Here is a 20,109-nt window from a genome sequence, read left to right as displayed (position 1 = left end):
AACAAATGATCAATATTTCAATATTTTCTTCGAACAGGCAAAGAGGTAAGGTAGGGCAGGCCAGGCCCCATAAGACCCGCCCATAACACCACACACACACCTCTGGGGTCTGGGAAACTCCTTTCATGGCTAGGCATTCAGTCAACCATTCAGACCTTCAGTCAGCAAACCAGTCAGGGATATTGATGAGCTTGTTGCTTGTTGTGCTTTCATTGAGGCAGTGATTTCTGAAGCTATCACAATTCTGTCAGTGGCAGTGAACTCAGCATGGTTGGTGGAGGCTAGGGTGGGAGGGAGGGTGGGAAGGAAGGAGGGAGAGAGGAGAGAGAGAGAGAGAGAGAGAGGGTGGTGCCTCCTCAGAGAAGATCATAGTGCAGAGAGTAACAACACGAGCAGGGTGAGACTCGCACTTGGAAGAGAACGGAGAATACCAACCTTCGCCTCTCTGAAAGGAACAGCTGGGTTTGATTTATGAAACGGAAACAAACAGATTCAATGATTGAAGGAGTCACATCATAAAAAACAATCGCTATTTGCTGTCAAGGAGATATACCTAGATATAAGCTACCGAGAGAGGTTGGCTATTGGTGAGCAGGGTTGTTGGTTAACGGTAGGTTTATAGAGCACGAGCGCTGAAATAAGCCGAAGACGGAGCGTTTTCAGAACCTTGGATAGAGCACGCGAGCGGGACCATGGCTCCAATGGTGACGAAAGAAATGCAGATTGGTAAGTAGCTGGGATGGGAAAAAGGTCTTATTTGAGTGGGAGCAGCCAATAGTTGGTGGGAGAACTCGGGAAGCCCCTGTGTCTGTTATTTTGGTTGGTAATATTCAGTTGCGTCACAAATGGTACCCTACTCACTATTTATTAAATGTATTTATCCTTTATTTATTTAGTAGATCATATTGAAAATATCCTGTCATGTCCTAATGCACTGGGATTGCCTACCCAGTTTGTGCTCTGACACTAAGCTAAGAATATCTATTTGTGTTGCTAACTAACCAAGCACCCCAGTCACTCATCTGATTAGATTACTATTTGAGATTAGTGATAGTTAATTAATCATTAATCAGTTAGATAAATCAATAAGCAAGTGAATCACTGTCTTCAAATCGCCATGACATCTAAATGTTTATGTCAAAAAGGCATTTTCTCTATTCATATTCAGTACATGTCATGACTCTATATGGGCCTTGATCATGTATTGATCATGTATTGGAGGAGTCACAGATTGTACTGTTATTATATGACAGTGTGATGTCTCTGGCACTCTATTCCCTATATAGTGCAATACTTTTGACCAGTGTCCGTATGGAATAAGGTGCCATTTGTGACACGTCCCGAGATTGTGTTGTTATGCTGTCTCTGACTCAGACAGTGTATCAGTCAGTCAGCCAGTCAGTCATTCAGTCTATTAGTAATTAGTATTAAGCAGTGGGATTCTGACGCAGCTTGTCATTACATTCATCTACAGACCTAGTAAGACAAAGGAAGCTTCCGCACATTCACACACACACAGAGAGACACACACTCAACAGACAGACAATAGATCAACAGGAGGGAGGGACAGTTACAAAAACATGACAAAATTATTAATTTATCTTTCTCTCAATCCCTCCTCCTCCCCTACTCTCTCTGCCCCCCCCCTCTTCTCCATAGCAGAGGTGCCGGTGAGTGTTGCCGTGGTGAGTGTGTTTGGCCTAGTGTCCTGCGTCTCCATCTTCGCCTGGATCTGCTGCCAACGTAAGAACACCAAGTCCCAGGGGACAACACCCTACAAGTTCATGCACATGCTCAAAGGCATCGACATCTACCCAGAGAGCCTCAGCAACAAGAAGTTAGACAGCAAGATCGACGTCAACGGAAACTGTAATGTCACCAGCACCAATGGTAAACAACAACAACAAGTGGCCTCCAGCCCAGCAGAGGGCAGAACGGCCCTCCACCTCGACCTGGAAAAACAACAAGACCTGAACGACAACTTCACCAAACCTCCACACCCCAAAGTCCAGATCCACACCAAGGTCCGCAGCTCCCCAGACTTGGACCTCCCCATGCCCCACCCAGGGTTCACCCAAACTGGGGTTAGAGACCTGGCCCTGGTCTCCCCCACCAGTGGCAGTCTCTCCAGCCAGTCCACCACCCACACCCAAGGGGACGCGGACCACAACAAACCCCAGGACGGAGGCCCCGATGTCGGCCTTGGGACCCTCCACTTCTCCCTGGAGTACAACTCAGAGAAGAAGGCCTTCGTGGTTCACATTAAGGAGGCCCACGGGCTGACTCCAACCGACGATCAGTCCCTGACTTCTGACCCCTACATCAAGCTGACCCTGCTGCCTGAGAAGAAGCACCGGGTCAAGACCCGCGTCCTGAGGAAGACTCTGGACCCGGTGTTCGACGAGACCTTCAGCTTCTATGGGATCCCAATGGTCCGCGTGCAGGAGCTGTCGCTCCACTTCATGGTGCTCAGCTTTGATAGGTTCTCCCGTGATGAGGTTATTGGCGAGATGCTCATCCCATTGGCCGGGATCGACCTGACGGAGGGGCGTGTCCTGATGAGCCGCGAGATTATCAAGAAGAATGTCAGGGTAAGTGATAGTTACTTGGTTCATCATCATCATTATTATAATAGTCATCATTATAGTAATTATCATAGTAAGTCATCATCATCCCCATCATCATATTCATCATTCTCAACTTTTACACCTTCACTACTATAGAGTACAGTAAAACAACCGCTCTCCATTCTAGCTCTGAGGGAATCATGATTACAATGACGGTGCACTATTAGTGTCTAATGGAAATTCTGCTTGGCATAATAACCCTTAGCATAATATGAATTAAATCCTCTTTGTAGTGAGAGTTTATACCTACAGTAATATGTCATATGATAATACAGCCTCCTGTAGTTAAATGTTGCAGGGTACTAATGGAATAATACAGGGAGAGTCCCAAATGGCACCCTATTCCCTATAGTGTACTACTTTTGAGAGGACCTATATGGCTCTTGTCAAAAGTGGTGTACTATATAGGGAATAGGGTGCCATTTTGGACGCATCCCAGAGTTTATGAATGTTATAAGATTGCAGATACCATTGTGTCTTTAGAATCTCTAGATCATTCTAGAATAGATTATTCTAGAATTGATACTGATATTCTATCCTCTATGCAGCGCTGGGCTGGGCTGTTGCTGTCTTTTCCATATGATAGGTGAGGAGTAGTACTACGGTGAAGGGAGAGAGTTATAGGATCTATTGAATTGTATTGTACTGTGTACTGTGTACATTGGCGAGGGAGCGAGAGAGTGAGGCATATGTCTTGTGTAGTGTTGTGTGCCAAGCTTCTAGACTCTTCTACGCTGCTGGTAAACCTGACTTCTCTCTCTGCTGCTCCTCTGCTGCTTAGTAAAGGGACTGAGAAAAGGGCTTGGTTGTATTGTTGTTTCTTGGTTTTATGTTCTTCCTCTTTTCTAATGTTTACAAATGCATGAAGAGTTTATGTCCAAAATGCTATATCCACCAATTTTTAACATTTGTGTTTTTTTCATCATAATTGTTTGTTTATGGGTACCTTCATGATTGTAAAATATTACTGTTCTCAGATTTTTTTTATAATAGATTTTAGATGTGTATGAAAATGTTTTTTTTTTTGTTGCTAAATGCTATATAACCTTGTTTAGCTGTAATGGAATGTTTGTATCCTGTATAGTTGACTGTGATATGTGATTTTCTCACATTTATATCTAAAGATGAATGCACTCACTGTAAGCCACTTGTCACGTCCTGACCATAGACCATAGCCTGTATTTTCTATGGTAGAGTAGGTCAGGGGTGTTTAGTCTAGTTTATTATTTCTATGTGGGGTTCTAGGTTTATTTTTCTATGTTGGTGTTTGTGTATGATTCCCAATTAGAGGCAGCTGGTAATCATTGTCTCTAATTGGGGATCATACTTAAGTTAAATTTTTTCCACCTGTGGGTTATGGGATATTGTTTATGTTTAGTTGCTGGTTAGCACTGCATTGTCATCACGGTTCGTTTATTATTTATTTTGTTTTGTATTTGCTTAAAGTTTCACTTTCATTAAAATATGTGGAACTCAACGTATGCTGCGCCTTGGTCCGACCACTATTATTACGAACATCGTGACAGAATATCCCATCAACAACGGACCAAGCCGCGTGCCCGTTAGGTAATGGCATCCTGGTCTTTGGACGAGATAAGGGAGAGAACATCCTGGACTTGGGACGACATAGTGGCAGGAGAGAAGAGCCTGCCGTGGAAGCAGGCCGAGGCAGCGAAGGAGGATCAACGACGACTCCGGGGTTCACAACCACGACGCAAGCACAAGAGGCAGCCCCCCCAAAAACATTTTGGGGGGCAAACGGTGTGGTTGGCAGATCCAGGATTCAGACCAGAGCCAACTCCACGCACTTGCTTCAAGGAGTTTGTGACCATTCAGGCACCATGTTATGCGGTGATACGCACTGTGTCTTCAGTGCGCATTCACAGCCCGGTGCGCTCGGTGCCAGCTCCCCGCACTTGCCGTGCGAAAGTGAGCATCCAGCCAGGATGGGTTGTGCCGGCTCAGCGCTCCTGGTCTCCAGTACGCCTCCTCGGACCATGATATCCTGTGCCGGTTCTACGCACAGTGTTTCCAGTGCGCCTTCACAGCCCAGTACCTCCTGTGCCTCCTCCCTGCACTCGCTCTGAGATGCATGTCATCAGCCCGGTGCCAACTGTACCGGTCCCACGCATCAGGCCTCCAGTGTACCTCCACAGTCCAGTACGTTCTGTGCCTCCTCCCTGCACTCGCCCTGAGGTGCGTGTCACCAGCCCGGTACCACCAGTGCCGGCCCCACGCACCAGGCTGCCTGCGACAAGCCCCAGTCCAGAGCTTCCGGCAACAGTTCCCAGTCCAGAGCTGCCGGCGACAGTTCCCAGTCCGGAGCCTCCTGAGACGTTTCACAGTCCGGAGCCTCCTGAGACGTTTCACAGTCCGGAGCCTCCTGAGACGTTTCACGGTCCGGAACCTCCTGCGACGGTCCACGGTCCGGAACCTCCTGCGACGGTCCACGGTCCGGAACCTCCTGCGACGGTCAACGGTTCGAAACCTCCAGCTCCATGGCCGAACCCTTCCCCTGCGCCGATGCCCAGTCTAAGCACGGCGTACAGTCCAGCTCCAAGGCCGGAGTCTTCTTCTGCATTGGGGCCCAGTCCAGGCACAGCGTCGAGTCCCGCTCCATGGCGGGAGCCTTCCCCTGCGCCGATGCCCATTCCAGACAAAGTGTTCAGCCTGGGTCCATGGCTGGATCCGCAGGATGAGCGGGTACTTCGCCCCGCACCAGAGCCGCCACCGACACTAGACACCCCCCCTAACCCTCCCTTTTTGTTTCAGATTTTGCGGTCGGAGTCCTCACCTTTGGTGGGGAGTACTGTCACATCCTGACCATAGAAAGCCTGTAATTTCTATGGTAGAGTAGGTCAGGGCGTGACTAGGGGTGTTTAGTCTAGTTTATTATTTCTATGTGGGGTTCTAGGTTTATTTTTCTATGTTGGTGTTTGTGTATGATTCCCAATTAGAGGCAAGCTGGTAATCGTTGTCTCTATTTGGGGATCATACTTAAGTTGCATTTTTTCCACCTGTGGGTTATGGAATATTGTTTATGTTTAGTTGCTGGTTAGCACTGCATTGTCGTCACGGTTCGTTTATTCTTTATTTTGTTTTGTATTTGCTTAAAGTTTCACTTTCATTAAAATATGTGGAACTCAACATGGTTGACCATTATTATTACGAACATCGTGACACCGCTCTGGATGAGAGCATCTGCTAAATAATTAAAATGCCAAATGTAAATGTTTTACTTTCAAATCTCATGTTACTGTATTGCTTTATTTAAAACATATTTAAAACAAACATATTGATGCCACAAATGTATCATTTCCAAAAAATAAAATACATAAAATATATAGTTATTTGTTACATTTGACTGTGTGTAACCTAGTATTACTAATTTCTCTGAAAGTGAGGCTTTACAGTGACTTCAGAAAGTATTCAGACCCCTTTACTTTTTCTACATTTTGTTACTTTACAGCCTTATTCTAAAATTGATTAAAATATACAGTACCAGTCAAGTTTAGACACACCTACTCATTCCAGGGTTTTTCTTTATTTTTTTATATTTTCCACATTGCTATGAAATAGCACATATGGAATCATGTAGTAACCAAAAAAGTGTTAAACAAATCAAAACATATTTGAGATTCTTCAAAGTAGCCACACTTCGCCTTGATGACAGATTTGCAATCTCTTGGCATTCACTCAACCAGCTTCATGAGGTAGTCACCTAGAATGCTGTCTTACCAACAACGGCAACGATGAGACAGCCTATAGGGAGGAGGTCAGAGACCTGGTCATGTGGTGCAAGGACAACAACCTCTTCTTCAACGTGATCAAGACAAAAGAGATGATTGTGGACTACAGGAAAATGAGGACCGAGCACGCCCCCGTTCTCATCGACGGGGCTGTAGTGGAACAGGTTGAGAGATTCAAGTTCCTTGGTGTCCACATCACCAACAAACTACCATGGTCCAAACACACTAAGACAGTTGTGAAGAGGGCACGACAAAGCCTATTCCCCCTCAGGAGACTGAAAAGATTTGGCATGGGTCCTCAGAACCTTAAAAGCTTCTACAGCTGCACCATCGAGAGCACTGGTTGCATCAATGCCTGGTATGGCAATTATTCGGCCTCCGACCACAAGGCACTACACAGGGTAGTGTGTACGGCCCAGTACATCACTGGAGCCAAGCTTCCTGCCATCCAGGATGGATGTCAGGAGAAGGCCCAAAAAATTGTCAAAGACTCCAGCCACCGAGTCATAGAGTGTTCTCTCTGCTACCGCATGGCGAGAGGTACCAGAGAGGTAAATCGAGGTCCACCCCCAAGCCATAACACTCCTGAACAGCTAATCAAAGGGCTACCCAGACCCCTCTTTTACACTGCTGCTACGCTCTGTTTATAATCTATGCATTGTCACTTTAACTCTACCTACATGTACTGCTGCGGTTTAATTATCTGTTACTTTTATTTTCTATTTTTACTTATCTATTTTTTTCTTAACACTCAAGCATTCACTGTAATGTCTAAAACTTGTATTTGGCGCATGTGACAAATAACATTTTATTTCATTTTAATTAACAGGTTTGCCTTGTTAAAAGTTAAATAGTGGAATTTCTTTCCTTCTTAATGCGTTTGAGCCAATCAGTTGTGTTGTGACAAGGTGGGGTGGTATACAGAAGATAGCCCTATTTGATAAAGACCAAGTCCATATTATGGCAAGAACAGCTCAAATAAGCAAAGAGAAACGACAGCCCATCATTACTTCACGACATGAAGGTCAGTGAATCTGGAAAATTTTAAGATCTTTGAAAGTTTCTTCAAGTGCAGTCGCAAAAATCATCAAGCGCTATGATTGCAAACTGGCTCTGATGAGGACCGCCACAGGAAACGAAGACCCAGAGTCACCTCTGCTGCAGAGGTGAGTTAACAGCCTCTGAAATTGGCAATTAACTGCACCTCAAATTGCACCTCACAGAGTTCAAGTAACAGACACATCTCAACATCAACTGTTCAGAGTAGACTGCGTGAATCAGACCTTCATGGTCGAATTGCTGCAAAGAAACCACTACTAAAGGACAACAATAATAAGAATAGACTTGCCTGCACCAAGCAAAGGCAATTAGACCGGTGGAAATCTGTCCTTTGGTCTGATATGTCCAAATATGAGATTTTGGTTCCAACCGCTGTGTCTTTGTGAGTCGCAGAGTAGGTGAATGGATAATCTGCCATTTGTGGTTCCCACCATGAAGCATGGCACTGTCTGTAATTAATTTAGAATTCAAGGTACACTTAATCAGCATGGCTACCACAGCATCCTGCAGCGATAAGCCATCCCATCTGGTTTGTGCTGAATGGGACTATCATTTGTTTTTCAACAGGACAATAACCCAAAACACACCTCCAGTCTGTGTACGGGATATTTGACCAAGGAGAGTGATGGAGTGGTGCATCAAATGACCGGGTCTCCACAATCACCCTACAGTACCTCAACCCAATTGAGATGGTTTGGGATATGTTGGACCGCAGAGGGAAGGAAAAGCAGCCAACAAGTGCTCAGCATATGTGTGAACTCTTTCAAGACTGTTTGAAAAACATTCATCATGAAGCTGGTTGAGAGAATGCCAAGAGTGTGCAAAGCTGTCATCAAGGCAAAAGGTGGATACTTTGAAGAATCTAAAATATATTTTGATTTCTTTGACACTTTTTTCGTTACGACATGATTCCATATGTGTTATTTCATTGTTTTGATGTCTTCACTATAATTCTACAATGTAGAAAATAATGACAATTCAGAAAAACCCTTGAATGAGTAGGTGTGTCCAAACATTTGATTGGTACTGTGTATTTTTTCTCAGCAATCTACACACGATACCCCATAATGACAAAGCGAAACAAGTTTTTATTTATTTTTGCTAATTTATTAAATATAAAAAAACGAAATACCTTATTTACATAAGTATTCAGAACCTTTGCTTTGTGATTCGAAATTGAGTTCAGGTGCATCCTGTTTCTATTGATCATCCTAGAGATGTTAGTACATCTTGACTACATGATTTCGAAAGGCACATACAGTATCACTCCAGTGTTAATGCTAAATGGATTTTTTTCGCCTCTATGGCCTATTTATTGCCTTACCTCCCTAATCTTCTACATTTGCACACACTGTACATATATTTTTATATGTGTTATTGACTGTACGTTTGTTTATGTGTTGTTGTTTTTGTAGCACTGCTTTGCTTTATCTTGGCCAGGTCGCAGTTGTAAATGAGAACTCGTTCTCAACTGGCCTACCTGGTTAAATAAAGTTGGAATAAAATAAATAAAAAGTCTGGAGACTGAGATGGCAAAATGTTGATTCCTTTTTAAAATGACCTGATCAGTATCTTTTGAAAAAAATATTTTAAAAGGAATCAACATTTTGCAATGGCCATCTCAGTCTCCGGACTTGAACCAATTTGAACATCTGTGGTCTGAATTGAAGCACAGATGAAGGATATCAATGATCTGGAAAGATTTGCTAAAGAGGAATGGTCTAAGATACCTCCCAATGTTTTCTTCTCATAAAACATTTTAGAACAAGGCTCAGTGCCATTATCCTCGCAAGGTAACATATTGAAAACAGGGGTGCCAATAATTTTGACCCCTTATCTTTTTTAGAAAAAGGTTTTACTTGTCACTTTTTCTCTGAGAAATTGTATTGGTATAAAATAATACAATTTTCCCTTTTTTGCCATATAATATAGCTCAGTAATTGTATTTTTTTTGCTTATCTTTATCAAGGGTGCCAATCATTTTGGAACTGACTGCATATATCTCTACTTTATAACTTGGTGTAAATATCACAGTTCATCATCATAATGTCAGTGAAAACGCAATCTTCCTCGTCACTAGTCAGTACCTTGCTCGGGTCTCGAAGTTTTGATATGATGGTGGGGAATTTCTCTCTCCATCTGTCCTCCTTCCACCTCTCTCTCTCCCTCTCCCTCTCTCCATCTCTGTTTATAGAGGAGTGCAGGTCGAGGGGAGCTGCTGTTGTCTCTGTGTTACCAGTCTACCACCAGTACTCTAACAGTCGTGGTGCTGAAGGCTCGCCACCTGCTGAAGACCGACAACCACAGGCCCTCAGGTACATACAGACCCCCCTCCCCCACACAAACACACACATGCAAATGTAAGTATGTACACAAGCATGCACACACGCGCACACACACACACACACACAAATCATGTATACAAACGTCCTCATTGAAATAATGCTTAATTCCTCCTGAAAAGTGATGAAATTAAAAGCTATTTTATCATGTACACTTGTATGCCTTTGATATGTCATAGAATAAAACAAATAAGCTGTGAAAAGAGATTAATTGTTGCTTATTCTACAAAGATATTCTAAAATGGCGCAACACAATTGTTGGTACCCCTTAGAAAAGATAATAAATAATTGGATTATAGTGATATTTCAAACTAATTTGTTTCTTTAGTCAGTATCACACATGTCTATAATCCTGTAATCAATCATTCAGCCCATTTAAATGGAGAAAAGCAGTCGTTGTGCTGTTTGGTATCATTGTGTGAGCCACACTGAACATGGACCAGAGAAAGCAAGGTAGAGATTTGTCTGGGGAGATCAGAAAGAAAATAATAGACAAGCATGGGAAAGGTAAAGGCTACAAGACCATATCCAAGCAGCTTGATGTTCCTGTGACAACAGTTGCAAATATTATTAAGAAGTTTAGGTCCCAACCTCTCTGGGCACGGCCGCAAGAGGAAAATCGACCCCAGATTGAACAGAAGGATTTTGGGAATGGTAGAAAATGAACCAAGGATAACTGCCCAATAGATACAAGCTGAACTCCAAGGTGAAGGTACGTCAGTTCCTGACTGCACCATCCGTCACTTTTTGAGTGAAAGTGGGCTCCATGGAAGAAGACCCAGGAGGACTCCACTTTTGAAAGAAAAACATAAAAAAGCCAGACTGGAATTTGCTAAAATGCATATTGACAAGCCACAATCCTTCTGGGAGAATGTCCTTTGGACCAATGAGTCAAAACTGGAGCTTTTTGGTAAGTCACATCAGCTCTATGGTCACAGATGAAAAAATGAAGCTTTCAAAGAAAAGAACACCATACCTACAGTGAAACATGGAGGAGGCTCGGTTCTGTTTTGGGTATATTTTGCTGCGCCTTGCACAGGGTGCCTTGAATTTGTGCTGGGCACAATGAACTCTCAAGACTATCAAGGCATTCTGGAGCGAAGCGTACTGCCCAGTGTCAGAAAGCTCGGTCTCAGGCGCAGGTCATGGGTCCTCCAACAGGATAATGACCCAAAACACACAGCTAAAAGTACCCAAGAATGGATATCAACAAAACATAGGACTATTCTGAAGTGGCCTTCTATGAGTTCTGATCTGAATCCTATCGAACATCTATGGAAAGAGCTGAAACTCTGAAAGTCTCATTGAGAGCTACAGAACATTTTTGATTGCAGTGATTGCCTCTAAAGGTTGTGGCAAGAAAATATTAGGTTAAGAGTCCCATAATTTTTGTCCATGCCATTTTCATTTGTTTTATTATTTACAATATTATGTTGGATAAAAAAAATCTAAAGCAAAGTCTGATTTCTATTAAATATGGAATCAACAATGGTGGATGCCAATTACTTTTGTCAGTTTCAAGTTATTCCATAGATAATTGTGCATTCTTAATTTTTTTTGTGGAGGGGTACCAACAAATTTGAGCACATCTGTAAAACTTGTATTGCTGATGTATTGGCCATTGAGAGGCTTTGAAGTCACCGGTTAGTCATATTGGCACTCCCCAACAAGAGCAGTCCTCCAGATGAACAAATGGAATTCTGCAGTATTTTAATTAAATGTTTCAAGGACAAAATCATACATGTATTACAGTATATACAGTACCAGTTAAAAGTTTGGGCACACCTACTCATTCAAGGATATTTCTTTATTTTTACTATTTTCTACATTGTAGAACAATTGTGAAGACATCAAAACTATGAAATAACATATATGGAATCCTGTTGTAAGCCAAAAAAGTAAAAAAATATATTTTATATTTGAGATTCTTCAAAGTAGCCACACTTTGCCTTGATGACAGCTTTGCACACTCTTGGCATTCTCTCAACCAGCTTCATGAGGATGCTTTTCCAATAGTCTTGAAGGAGTTCCCACATATGCTGAAGACTTGTTGGCTGCTTTTCCTTCACTCTTCGGTCCAACTCATCCCAAACCATTTCAATTGGGTTGAGATTGGGTGATTGTGGAGGCCAGGTCATCTGATGCAGCACTTCGTCAGTCTCCTTGGTCAAATATCCTTTACACAGTCTGGAGGTGTGTTTTGGGTCATTGTCCTTTTGAAAAACAAGTGATCGTCCCACTAAGTGCAAACCAGATGGGATGGCATATCGCTGCAAAATGTTGTGGTAGCCATACTGATTATGTGTGCCTTGAATTCTAAATAAATCACAGACAGTGTCACCAGCAAAGCACCCCCGCACCATCACACCTCTTCCTCCAAGCTTCACGGTGGGAACCACACATGTGGAGATCATCCGTTCACCGACTCTGCATCACACAAAGACACGGCGGTTGGAACCAAAAATCTCAAATTTGGATTTATCAGACCAAAGGACAGATTTTCCACTGATGTTTTGTCCATTGCTCATATTTCTTAGTCCAAGCAAGACTATTCTTATTATTTGTGTCCTTTAGTAGTGGTTTCTTTGCAGCAATCCGACCATGAAGGCCTGATTTACGCAGTCTCCTCTGAACAGTTGATGTTGAGATGTGTCTGCTACTTGAACTCTATGAAGCATTTATTTGGGCTGCAATCTAAGGTGTAGTTAACTCTAATCAACTTATTCTTTGCAGCAGAGGTAACTCTGGATCTTCCTTTCCTGTGGCGGTTCTCATGAGAGCCATGGTTTTTGAGAGTGCACTTGAAGAAGCTTTAAAAGTTATTGACATTTTTCAGATTGACAGACCTTCATTTCTCTTTGCTTATTTGAGCTGTTCTTGCCATAATATGGACTTGGGTCTTTTACCAAATACTGCTATCTTCTGTATACCACCCCTACCTTGTCACAACACAACATATTTTCTCAAACACATTAAGATGGCAAGAAATTCCACAAATTAACTTTTAACAATGCACACCTGTTAATTGAAAAGCATTTCAGGTGAATACCTCATGAAGCTGGTTGAGAGAAGGCCAAAGTTGTTCAAAGCTATCATCAAGGCAAAGCTTGGCTACTATGAAGAATCTCAAATATATTTGGATTTGTTTAACACTTTTTGGTTACTACATGATTTCATATGTGTTATTTCCTAGTTTTGATGTCTTCGCTATTATTATACAATGTAGAAAATAGTAAAAATAAAGAAAAACCTTCAATAAGTAGATGTGTCCAAACTTTTGACTGGTACTTGACTGGTTTTTGTAGTGGGGACAGTAACATAATTAATAAAAAAATATATATTTTTTTTATGTTTATCTCACATAATATAATTATAAAGTATGCATTAAGGTGTCTGTAATATAATACATGTGCCAAGATGGAGGCATGGACTCTTCAACAGAACACGCCCCCCATCAGTCATCTAGCGTATATATAAAGAATTGACACATATATATGAATAGACAAAACCATTGATCACGTGACACCATTCATTCCTATGTGTAGAATCAATAGCGCATTTGAAGCCAAGAAAGTCAGTTTTAGCATTCTAAAATGTTATCTCATTGGGGAGATGTATGTAGGCATCAGAGGAAGCTGGTGGGAGCTATAGGAGGACGGACTCATTGTAATGGCTGGAATGGAATAAATGGAACGGTATCAAACACAAACATATATAAACTACATGTTTGACTGCATTCCATTAATTCCATTACAATGAGCCCTTCCTCCAATAGCTCATCCCACCAGCCCCCTCTGGTAGACATAAAATGTGCAGTATGAGCTACTCCAGGAAGTGACGTTATAGGCTCAGTGCTGACCCCTCTCATTGAGTAGCTCAAGTTGAAGCCTGACCGGGATACTACAGGCTGCCATTGGCAACTAAATGATCCTTATAACTTCTGTGTGTGATAATAGATTCTAATTATTACTTTTTACACGGAAACTGACCACGAAGATTGCCATTATAGTGAATAGTGAATCCTGTTTTCTGCAAACAATGCCTGCAGTACGGCAGTCAGTCTTGAACTTTGTGGCTTCAATAAGAGGGCGCAGTCATTCTCACCTGACACACACATACAAAAATATAAGTATGCACACACGTAAGAACATACTCATACACACAAGAATGTGCACACACAGATACGTACGCGCACACAGAGACATGCACACACAGACCCAGGATACTAGGAACAAAATGATTATCTCAGTAATGAGACACTCAGCCTCTTCAGGAGTACTTACTCTTACTTACTCTTATACAAGTTGTAATGACAGAGACTGAGGTAATGTAATCTTGTAATAAAAACTCTTTACATAAAACAGAGTCTTAGCCATACCACAGTGTTTGGTCACACTTTCTTTGGATGGTCCGGATAGCACTACCAACAAACTGAGCCAGTCAATGCCACACACACGCATGTACAGTGCCTTGCGAAAGTATTCGGCCCCCTTGAACTTTGCGACCTTTTGCCACATTTCAGGCTTCAAACATAAAGATATAAAACTGTATTTTTTTGTGAAGAATCAACAACAAGTGGGACACAATCATGAAGTGGAACGACATTTATTGGATATTTCAAACTTTTTTAACAAATCAAAAACTGAAAAATTGGGCGTGCAAAATTATTCAGCCCCCTTAAGTTAATACTTTGTAGCGGCAACTTTTGCTGCGATTACAGCTGTAAGTCGCTTGGGGTATGTCTCTATCAGTTTTGCACATCGAGAGACTGACATTTTTTCCCATTCCTCCTTGCAAAACAGCTCGAGCTCAGTGTGGTTGGATTGGAGCATTTGTGAACAGCAGTTTTCAGTTCTTTCCACAGATTCTCGATTGGATTCAGGTCTGGACTTTGACTTGGCCATTCTAACACCTGGATATGTTTATTTTTGAACCATTCCATTGTAGATTTTGCTTTATGTTTTGGATCATTGTCTTGTTGGAGGACAAATCTCCATCCCAGTCTCAGGTCTTTTGCAGACTTCTTCCAGAATGGTCCTGTATTTGGCTCCATCCATCTTCCCATCAATTTTAACCATCGTCCCTGTCTCTGCTGAAGAAAAGCAGGCCCAAACCATGATGCTGCCACCACCATGTTTGACAGTGGGGATGGTGTGTTCAGCTGTGTTGCTTTTACGCCAAACATAACGTTTTGCATTGTTGCCAAAAAAGTTCAATTTTGGTTTCATCTGACCAGAGCACCTTCTTCCACATGTTTGGTGTGTCTCCCAGGTGGCTTGTGGCAAACTTTAAACAACACTTTTTATGGATATCTTTAAGAAATGGCTTTCTTCTTGCCACTCTTCCATAAAGGCCAGATTTGTGCAATATACGACTGATTGTTGTCCTATGGACAGAGTCTCCCACCTCAACTGTAGATCTCTGCAGTTCATCCAGAGTGATCATGGGCCTTTTGGCTGCATCTCTGATCAGTCTTCTCCTTGTATGAGCTGAAAGTTTAGAGGGACGGCCAGGTCTTGGTAGATTTGCAGTGGTCTGATACTCCTTCCATTTCAATATTATCGCTTGCACAGTGCTCCTTGGGATGTTTAAAGCTTGGGAAATCTTTTTGTATCCAAATCCGGCTTTAAACATCTTCACAACAGTATCTCGGACCTGCCTGGTGTGTTCCTTGTTCTTCATGATGCTCTCTGCGCTTTTAACGGACCTCTGAGACTATCACAGTGCAGGTGCATTTATACGGAGACTTGATTACACACAGGTGGATTGTATTTATCATCATTAGTCATTTAGGTCAACATTGGATCATTCAGAGATCCTCACTGAACTTCTGGAGAGAGTTTGCTGCACTGAAAGTAAAGGGGCTGAATAATTTTGCACGCCCAATTTTTCAGTTTTTGATTTGTTAAAAAAGTTTGAAATATCCAATAAATGTCGTTCCACTTCATGATTGTGTCCCACTTGTTGTTGATTCTTCACAAAAAAATACAGTTTTATATCTTTATGTTTGAAGCCTGAAATGTGGCAAAAGGTCGCAAAGTTCAAGGGGGCGAATACTTTCGCAAGGCACTGTACATGTATACCACCGTATTGATCCATTGTGCCATTTTCAGAGCTGTGCTATGAATTCTATTCACTCTGCCTCTCTCTCTCTCCTTCATCTCATCCCTTCCTTACATCCCTCCTTCCTTCCCACTCTCCTTCCCTCCAGACCCATATGTGAAAGTCAACCTCTTCAAAGGGAAGAAGCGTGTCAGTAAAAAGAAGACCCATGTGAAAAAGTGTTCCCCCAACCCTGTGTTCAATGAGCTGTTTGTGTTCGACATGGCCTCTCAGGAGGGGCTGAAGGAGACCAGCATAGAGCTCCTGCTCATGGACTCTGAGTCTCCACCAACCAGGCGGGGCGACTCCTCCCATTCCCCCAATCCCATCTTGGGGCGCCTGATCCTGGGTACGGCTTCTGCCGGCACCCCCGGGGAGCACTGGAGGGAGATCTGCGACCACCCGCGCCGGCAGATTGCCAAGTGGCACATCTTGTCCGAAGACTAGGGTTTTTGTTGAGGCTTCGCCGTCAAGGTTACAGCGAAGCTACGGTTATTTGGGGGGAGGGGGTAGGGTGTGTCGACAGCGACGGGCATTGCCTAACAACAGGTAGATTTTAACGTGACCAACACCCAAGGAACTATTGATAAGTGAAAGGGGGGAGGGGTGTTCATTCTAAATGATGTAATTAATCAATCAATCAATCAGTTATTCCATCAATTTATCGATCATTGAAATTGTTTGGTTATGGTGACCGAGAAACCCAATCATTCGTCTATGATCCCATAGACTGTCACCACAACGACCCCCGGCAATGCAGCTCTCTATCTCCATGGCAACATCATCTGATCGTCACGGCAACCTTGTGCAGTGCAGAATGTCCTAGTAACTGTCGCTAACTTCTACTATTACTACTATAAACATTACTTCTTTGTACGACAAAAAACATTTTATTATTACTACTGATGTATAAAGATGTGGATTGTCAAAAAATCATTTTATAAATATGCTATCTTTTATTTATCAAATGTTACATTTATTTATTTTTTCGTTTTTGTACTCTTCTGAGTGAGTTCCTGAGTATGCTTTGTAAGTAAAAGTGGTATTTCATATCATTGCATCCCAGAGGGGCGAGACAAGCCTAAATTAGGTGACAGAAACGAAGCTTGGATTGCATAAAGGACATTGTGCTTGTGTATTTAGGTCAGAAGGGATGAGAGGCATTGTGTATTCTGTCTTTACTGTGAGCACAAAGACAGCTTGAAATGTACATGTACCTTAATATAAAACATGGCAAGTTCTGAGAAAAGCACCTCAATCGGTTGTGTTTTATTTCAATGTTTCACAAAAACATCCTTAAAATACACTAAGTTTAACATCCTGTACACAAACCATGCACCCTGAACTCCAATTCCCAGTTTGCCTGTGCAGAAAATTATAACGTTTCAGAATCTAATGAATGTTCTAGAATTAAATAAACATTCTAGAATCTAATGAACGTTCTTGAATCTAATGAACATTCTATATAATCTAGTCAATATATTCCCTTCAATTCCACTGGCCTGTCCTTAGAAAACCTTGAAGATGACATCACTCCCTCCCTGAGAGGATGATGTAATCAGTGAGAAGGTAGCTACTCTCAGATGATATCATGGCACTGTAGAATTTAATATCAGCTAAGTGCTGCACGATGAGGTACAGTTGGCACAGCGCCCACACTTGTTCCCTTCCTCCCTCACTCTCTCTCTCATGCTCTGTCTCTATTTTTGACTCTTTGCTATCCATCCTTGCTCTCCTTATCTCACTCTCTTTTTCTCTCTCACTCTCCAATTAGCGTCATTAGCATCAAGACTATACCATATCTAATACTTTTATTACTGTACATTGCATTTTAGTTACTGTTTATACACACTGAATGTTTATTTAAATACTGGATTCTTGACATAGCTCACTCTAATGCACTATATATACACAATAGTATGTGGACACCCATTCAAATTAGTCGATTTGGCTATTTCAGCCAAACCAGTTGCTTACAGGTGAACAAATCAAGCACACAGCCATGCAATCCCCATAGACAAACATTAGCAGTAGAATGGCTTTACTGAAGAGCTCAGTGACTTTCAACGTGGCACCATCATAGGATGGCATTTTTCCAACAAGGTAGTTTGTCAAATTTCTGCACTGCTAGAGCTGCCCCGGTCAACTGTAAGTGCTGTTATTGTGAAGTGGAAATGTTTAGGAGCAACAACGGCTCAGCCACGAAGTGGTAGGCTACACAAGCTCACAGAACAGAGCTCACAAATCGTCTGTCCTCAGTTGGAGAACGCACTACAGAGTTCTAAAATGCCTTTGGAAGCAACCTCGGCACAAGAACTGTTCCCCAGGAGCTTCATGAAATGGGTTTCCATGTCCGAGCAGCCGCACAGAAACCTAAGATCACCATGCCAAGTGTAAGCATGAGTGGTGTAAAGCTCACCTCCATTGGACTGAGTGGAAACACATTTTCAGGAGTTATGAATCACGTTTCACCATCTGGCAGTCCAACAGATGAATCTGGGTTTGTCAGTTGCTAGGAGAACACTACCTGCCTGAATGTATAGTTCCAACTGTAAAGTGTGGTGGAGGAGGAATAATGATCTGGGGCTGTTTTTCATGGTTTGGGCTAGTCCCCTTAGTTCCAGGGAAGGGAAGTCAACACTACAGCATACAATGACATTCTAGACAATTCTATGCTTCCAACTTTGTGGGAACAGTTTGGGGAAGGCGACAACTTGCTGTTTCAGCATGACAACAGACTTGGTTTGTCGAGATCGGTGTGGAATAACTTGACTGGCCTGCACAGAGCCCTGATCTTAACCCCATCAATGAATTGGAACGCCGACTGCGAGCCAGGCCTAACCGCCCAACACCAGTGCCCGATCCTCACTAATGCGTGAGGCTGAATGGAAGCAAGTCCCCGCAGCAATGTTTACACAGGTAAGCTTTCCCAGAAGAGTGGAAACTGTTATAGCAGCAAAGGGGGGGACCAACTCCATATTAATGCCCATGATTTTGGAATGAGATGTTTGACGAGCAGGTGTCCACATACTTTTTTCATGTAGTGTATATACTGAACTGCTGTACATACATATCTTAGTATACGGAGCCTTCAGAAAGTATTCCCATCAATTGACTTTTTGCATTATAGTCTGAATTTAAAATGGATTAAATTGAGATTTTGTGTCACTGGTCTACACACAATAACCTGCTTTCCAATAGACACTAGGAGACAAATTCACTTTCAGCAGGACATTAACCTAAAACACAAGGCCAAATGTACACTGGAGCTGCTTACCAAGACACCATTGAATAACAAGCAAATATTTTACAATCCAAGTCCAAGCTATTAGAGACTTATTCAGAAAGACTCTGTAATCATTGCCAAAGGTGATTCTAACATGTTTTGACTCAGGTGTGTGAATCCTTATGTATATTAGATTTCTGTATTTCATTTGTAATAAATTAGCCAAAAATAAAATAAACATGGATTCACTTTGTCATTATGGGGTATTGTGTGTAGAATTGTTTTATTATCCATTTTGAATTCAGGCTGTAACAACATGTGGAATAGGTCAAGGGGTATGAATACTTTCTGAAAATTCATCATTAGATTAGTTGTTTCCCGACATTTCTTGATTTCTTGATTATTTTATTGTTTATTATTGTTTGACATTTCACTGCATTGTTAGGAGCTGTGTATGTGCCCAATACACTTTGATTTGATTTACCTGATGCCAAGATACAGATAAAATATATAATATAAAAAACATTTCCCCAACCTTTATTTAACTTGGCAAGTCAGTTAAGAACAAATTCTTATTTACTGTGACGGCCTACCCCGTGCCAATTGTGCGCCGCCCTAAGGGACTCCCAATCACAGCCAGGTGTGATACAGCCTGGGTTCAAACCAGGGACTGTAGTGATGCCTCTTGCACTGAGAAGCAGTCCCTTAGACCGCAGCGCCACTCAGGAGCCCAAGTGATAGACACAGTCATACTTTTTGTTCACAGCCTGAAGCTCACAAATACTTCTCCGCTTAGCTGTGTAGAGAGCTCTTTATCTTATTCACTAATGGGCCTGTTCAGATGTATGCCTTTCCTATGCATGCTTTTCCTAAGCACTTCTCAGAATTTGGTATTCAGACTTACCTTATTCAGTCACGTAAATGTGCTCTGTTGGTGAGGCTCGACTCTTAAGAACCCGCACCCTTTTTCCAATTTTGGCCTAAAATGACATACCCAAATCTAA

General features: G+C 42.2%; 1 protein-coding gene across 2 annotated transcripts; it reads left to right on the top strand.

Moving 5' to 3' along the window:
* The first annotated feature begins 308 nt into the window (after positions 1–308).
* syt4 (synaptotagmin IV) lies at positions 309–17,129 on the top strand. Of its 2 annotated transcripts, none has more exons than XM_021577645.3 (4): positions 309–726; positions 1,663–2,591; positions 9,630–9,750; positions 15,989–17,129. In XM_021577645.3, exons 1-4 carry the CDS (start codon positions 693–695, stop codon positions 16,324–16,326), a joined length of 1,422 nt encoding a protein of 473 aa, XP_021433320.3. In that variant the 5' UTR covers positions 309–692; the 3' UTR covers positions 16,327–17,129. The 2 variants fall into 2 exon arrangements, with proteins under 2 accessions (XP_021433320.3, XP_021433319.3); XM_021577644.3 differs by having other exon boundaries at positions 336–726; positions 1,660–2,591.
* Positions 17,130–20,109: the final 2,980 nt, after the last annotated feature.

The sequence above is a fragment of the Oncorhynchus mykiss genome, chromosome 21 (genome assembly GCF_057628025.1).
Source record: "Oncorhynchus mykiss isolate SJ-2025 chromosome 21, ASM5762802v1, whole genome shotgun sequence".
NCBI classification, from domain to species: domain Eukaryota; kingdom Metazoa; phylum Chordata; class Actinopteri; order Salmoniformes; family Salmonidae; genus Oncorhynchus; species Oncorhynchus mykiss.
Note: the sequence above shows the minus strand (reverse complement) of the source record. Positions and strands in the feature narration are given on the sequence as shown.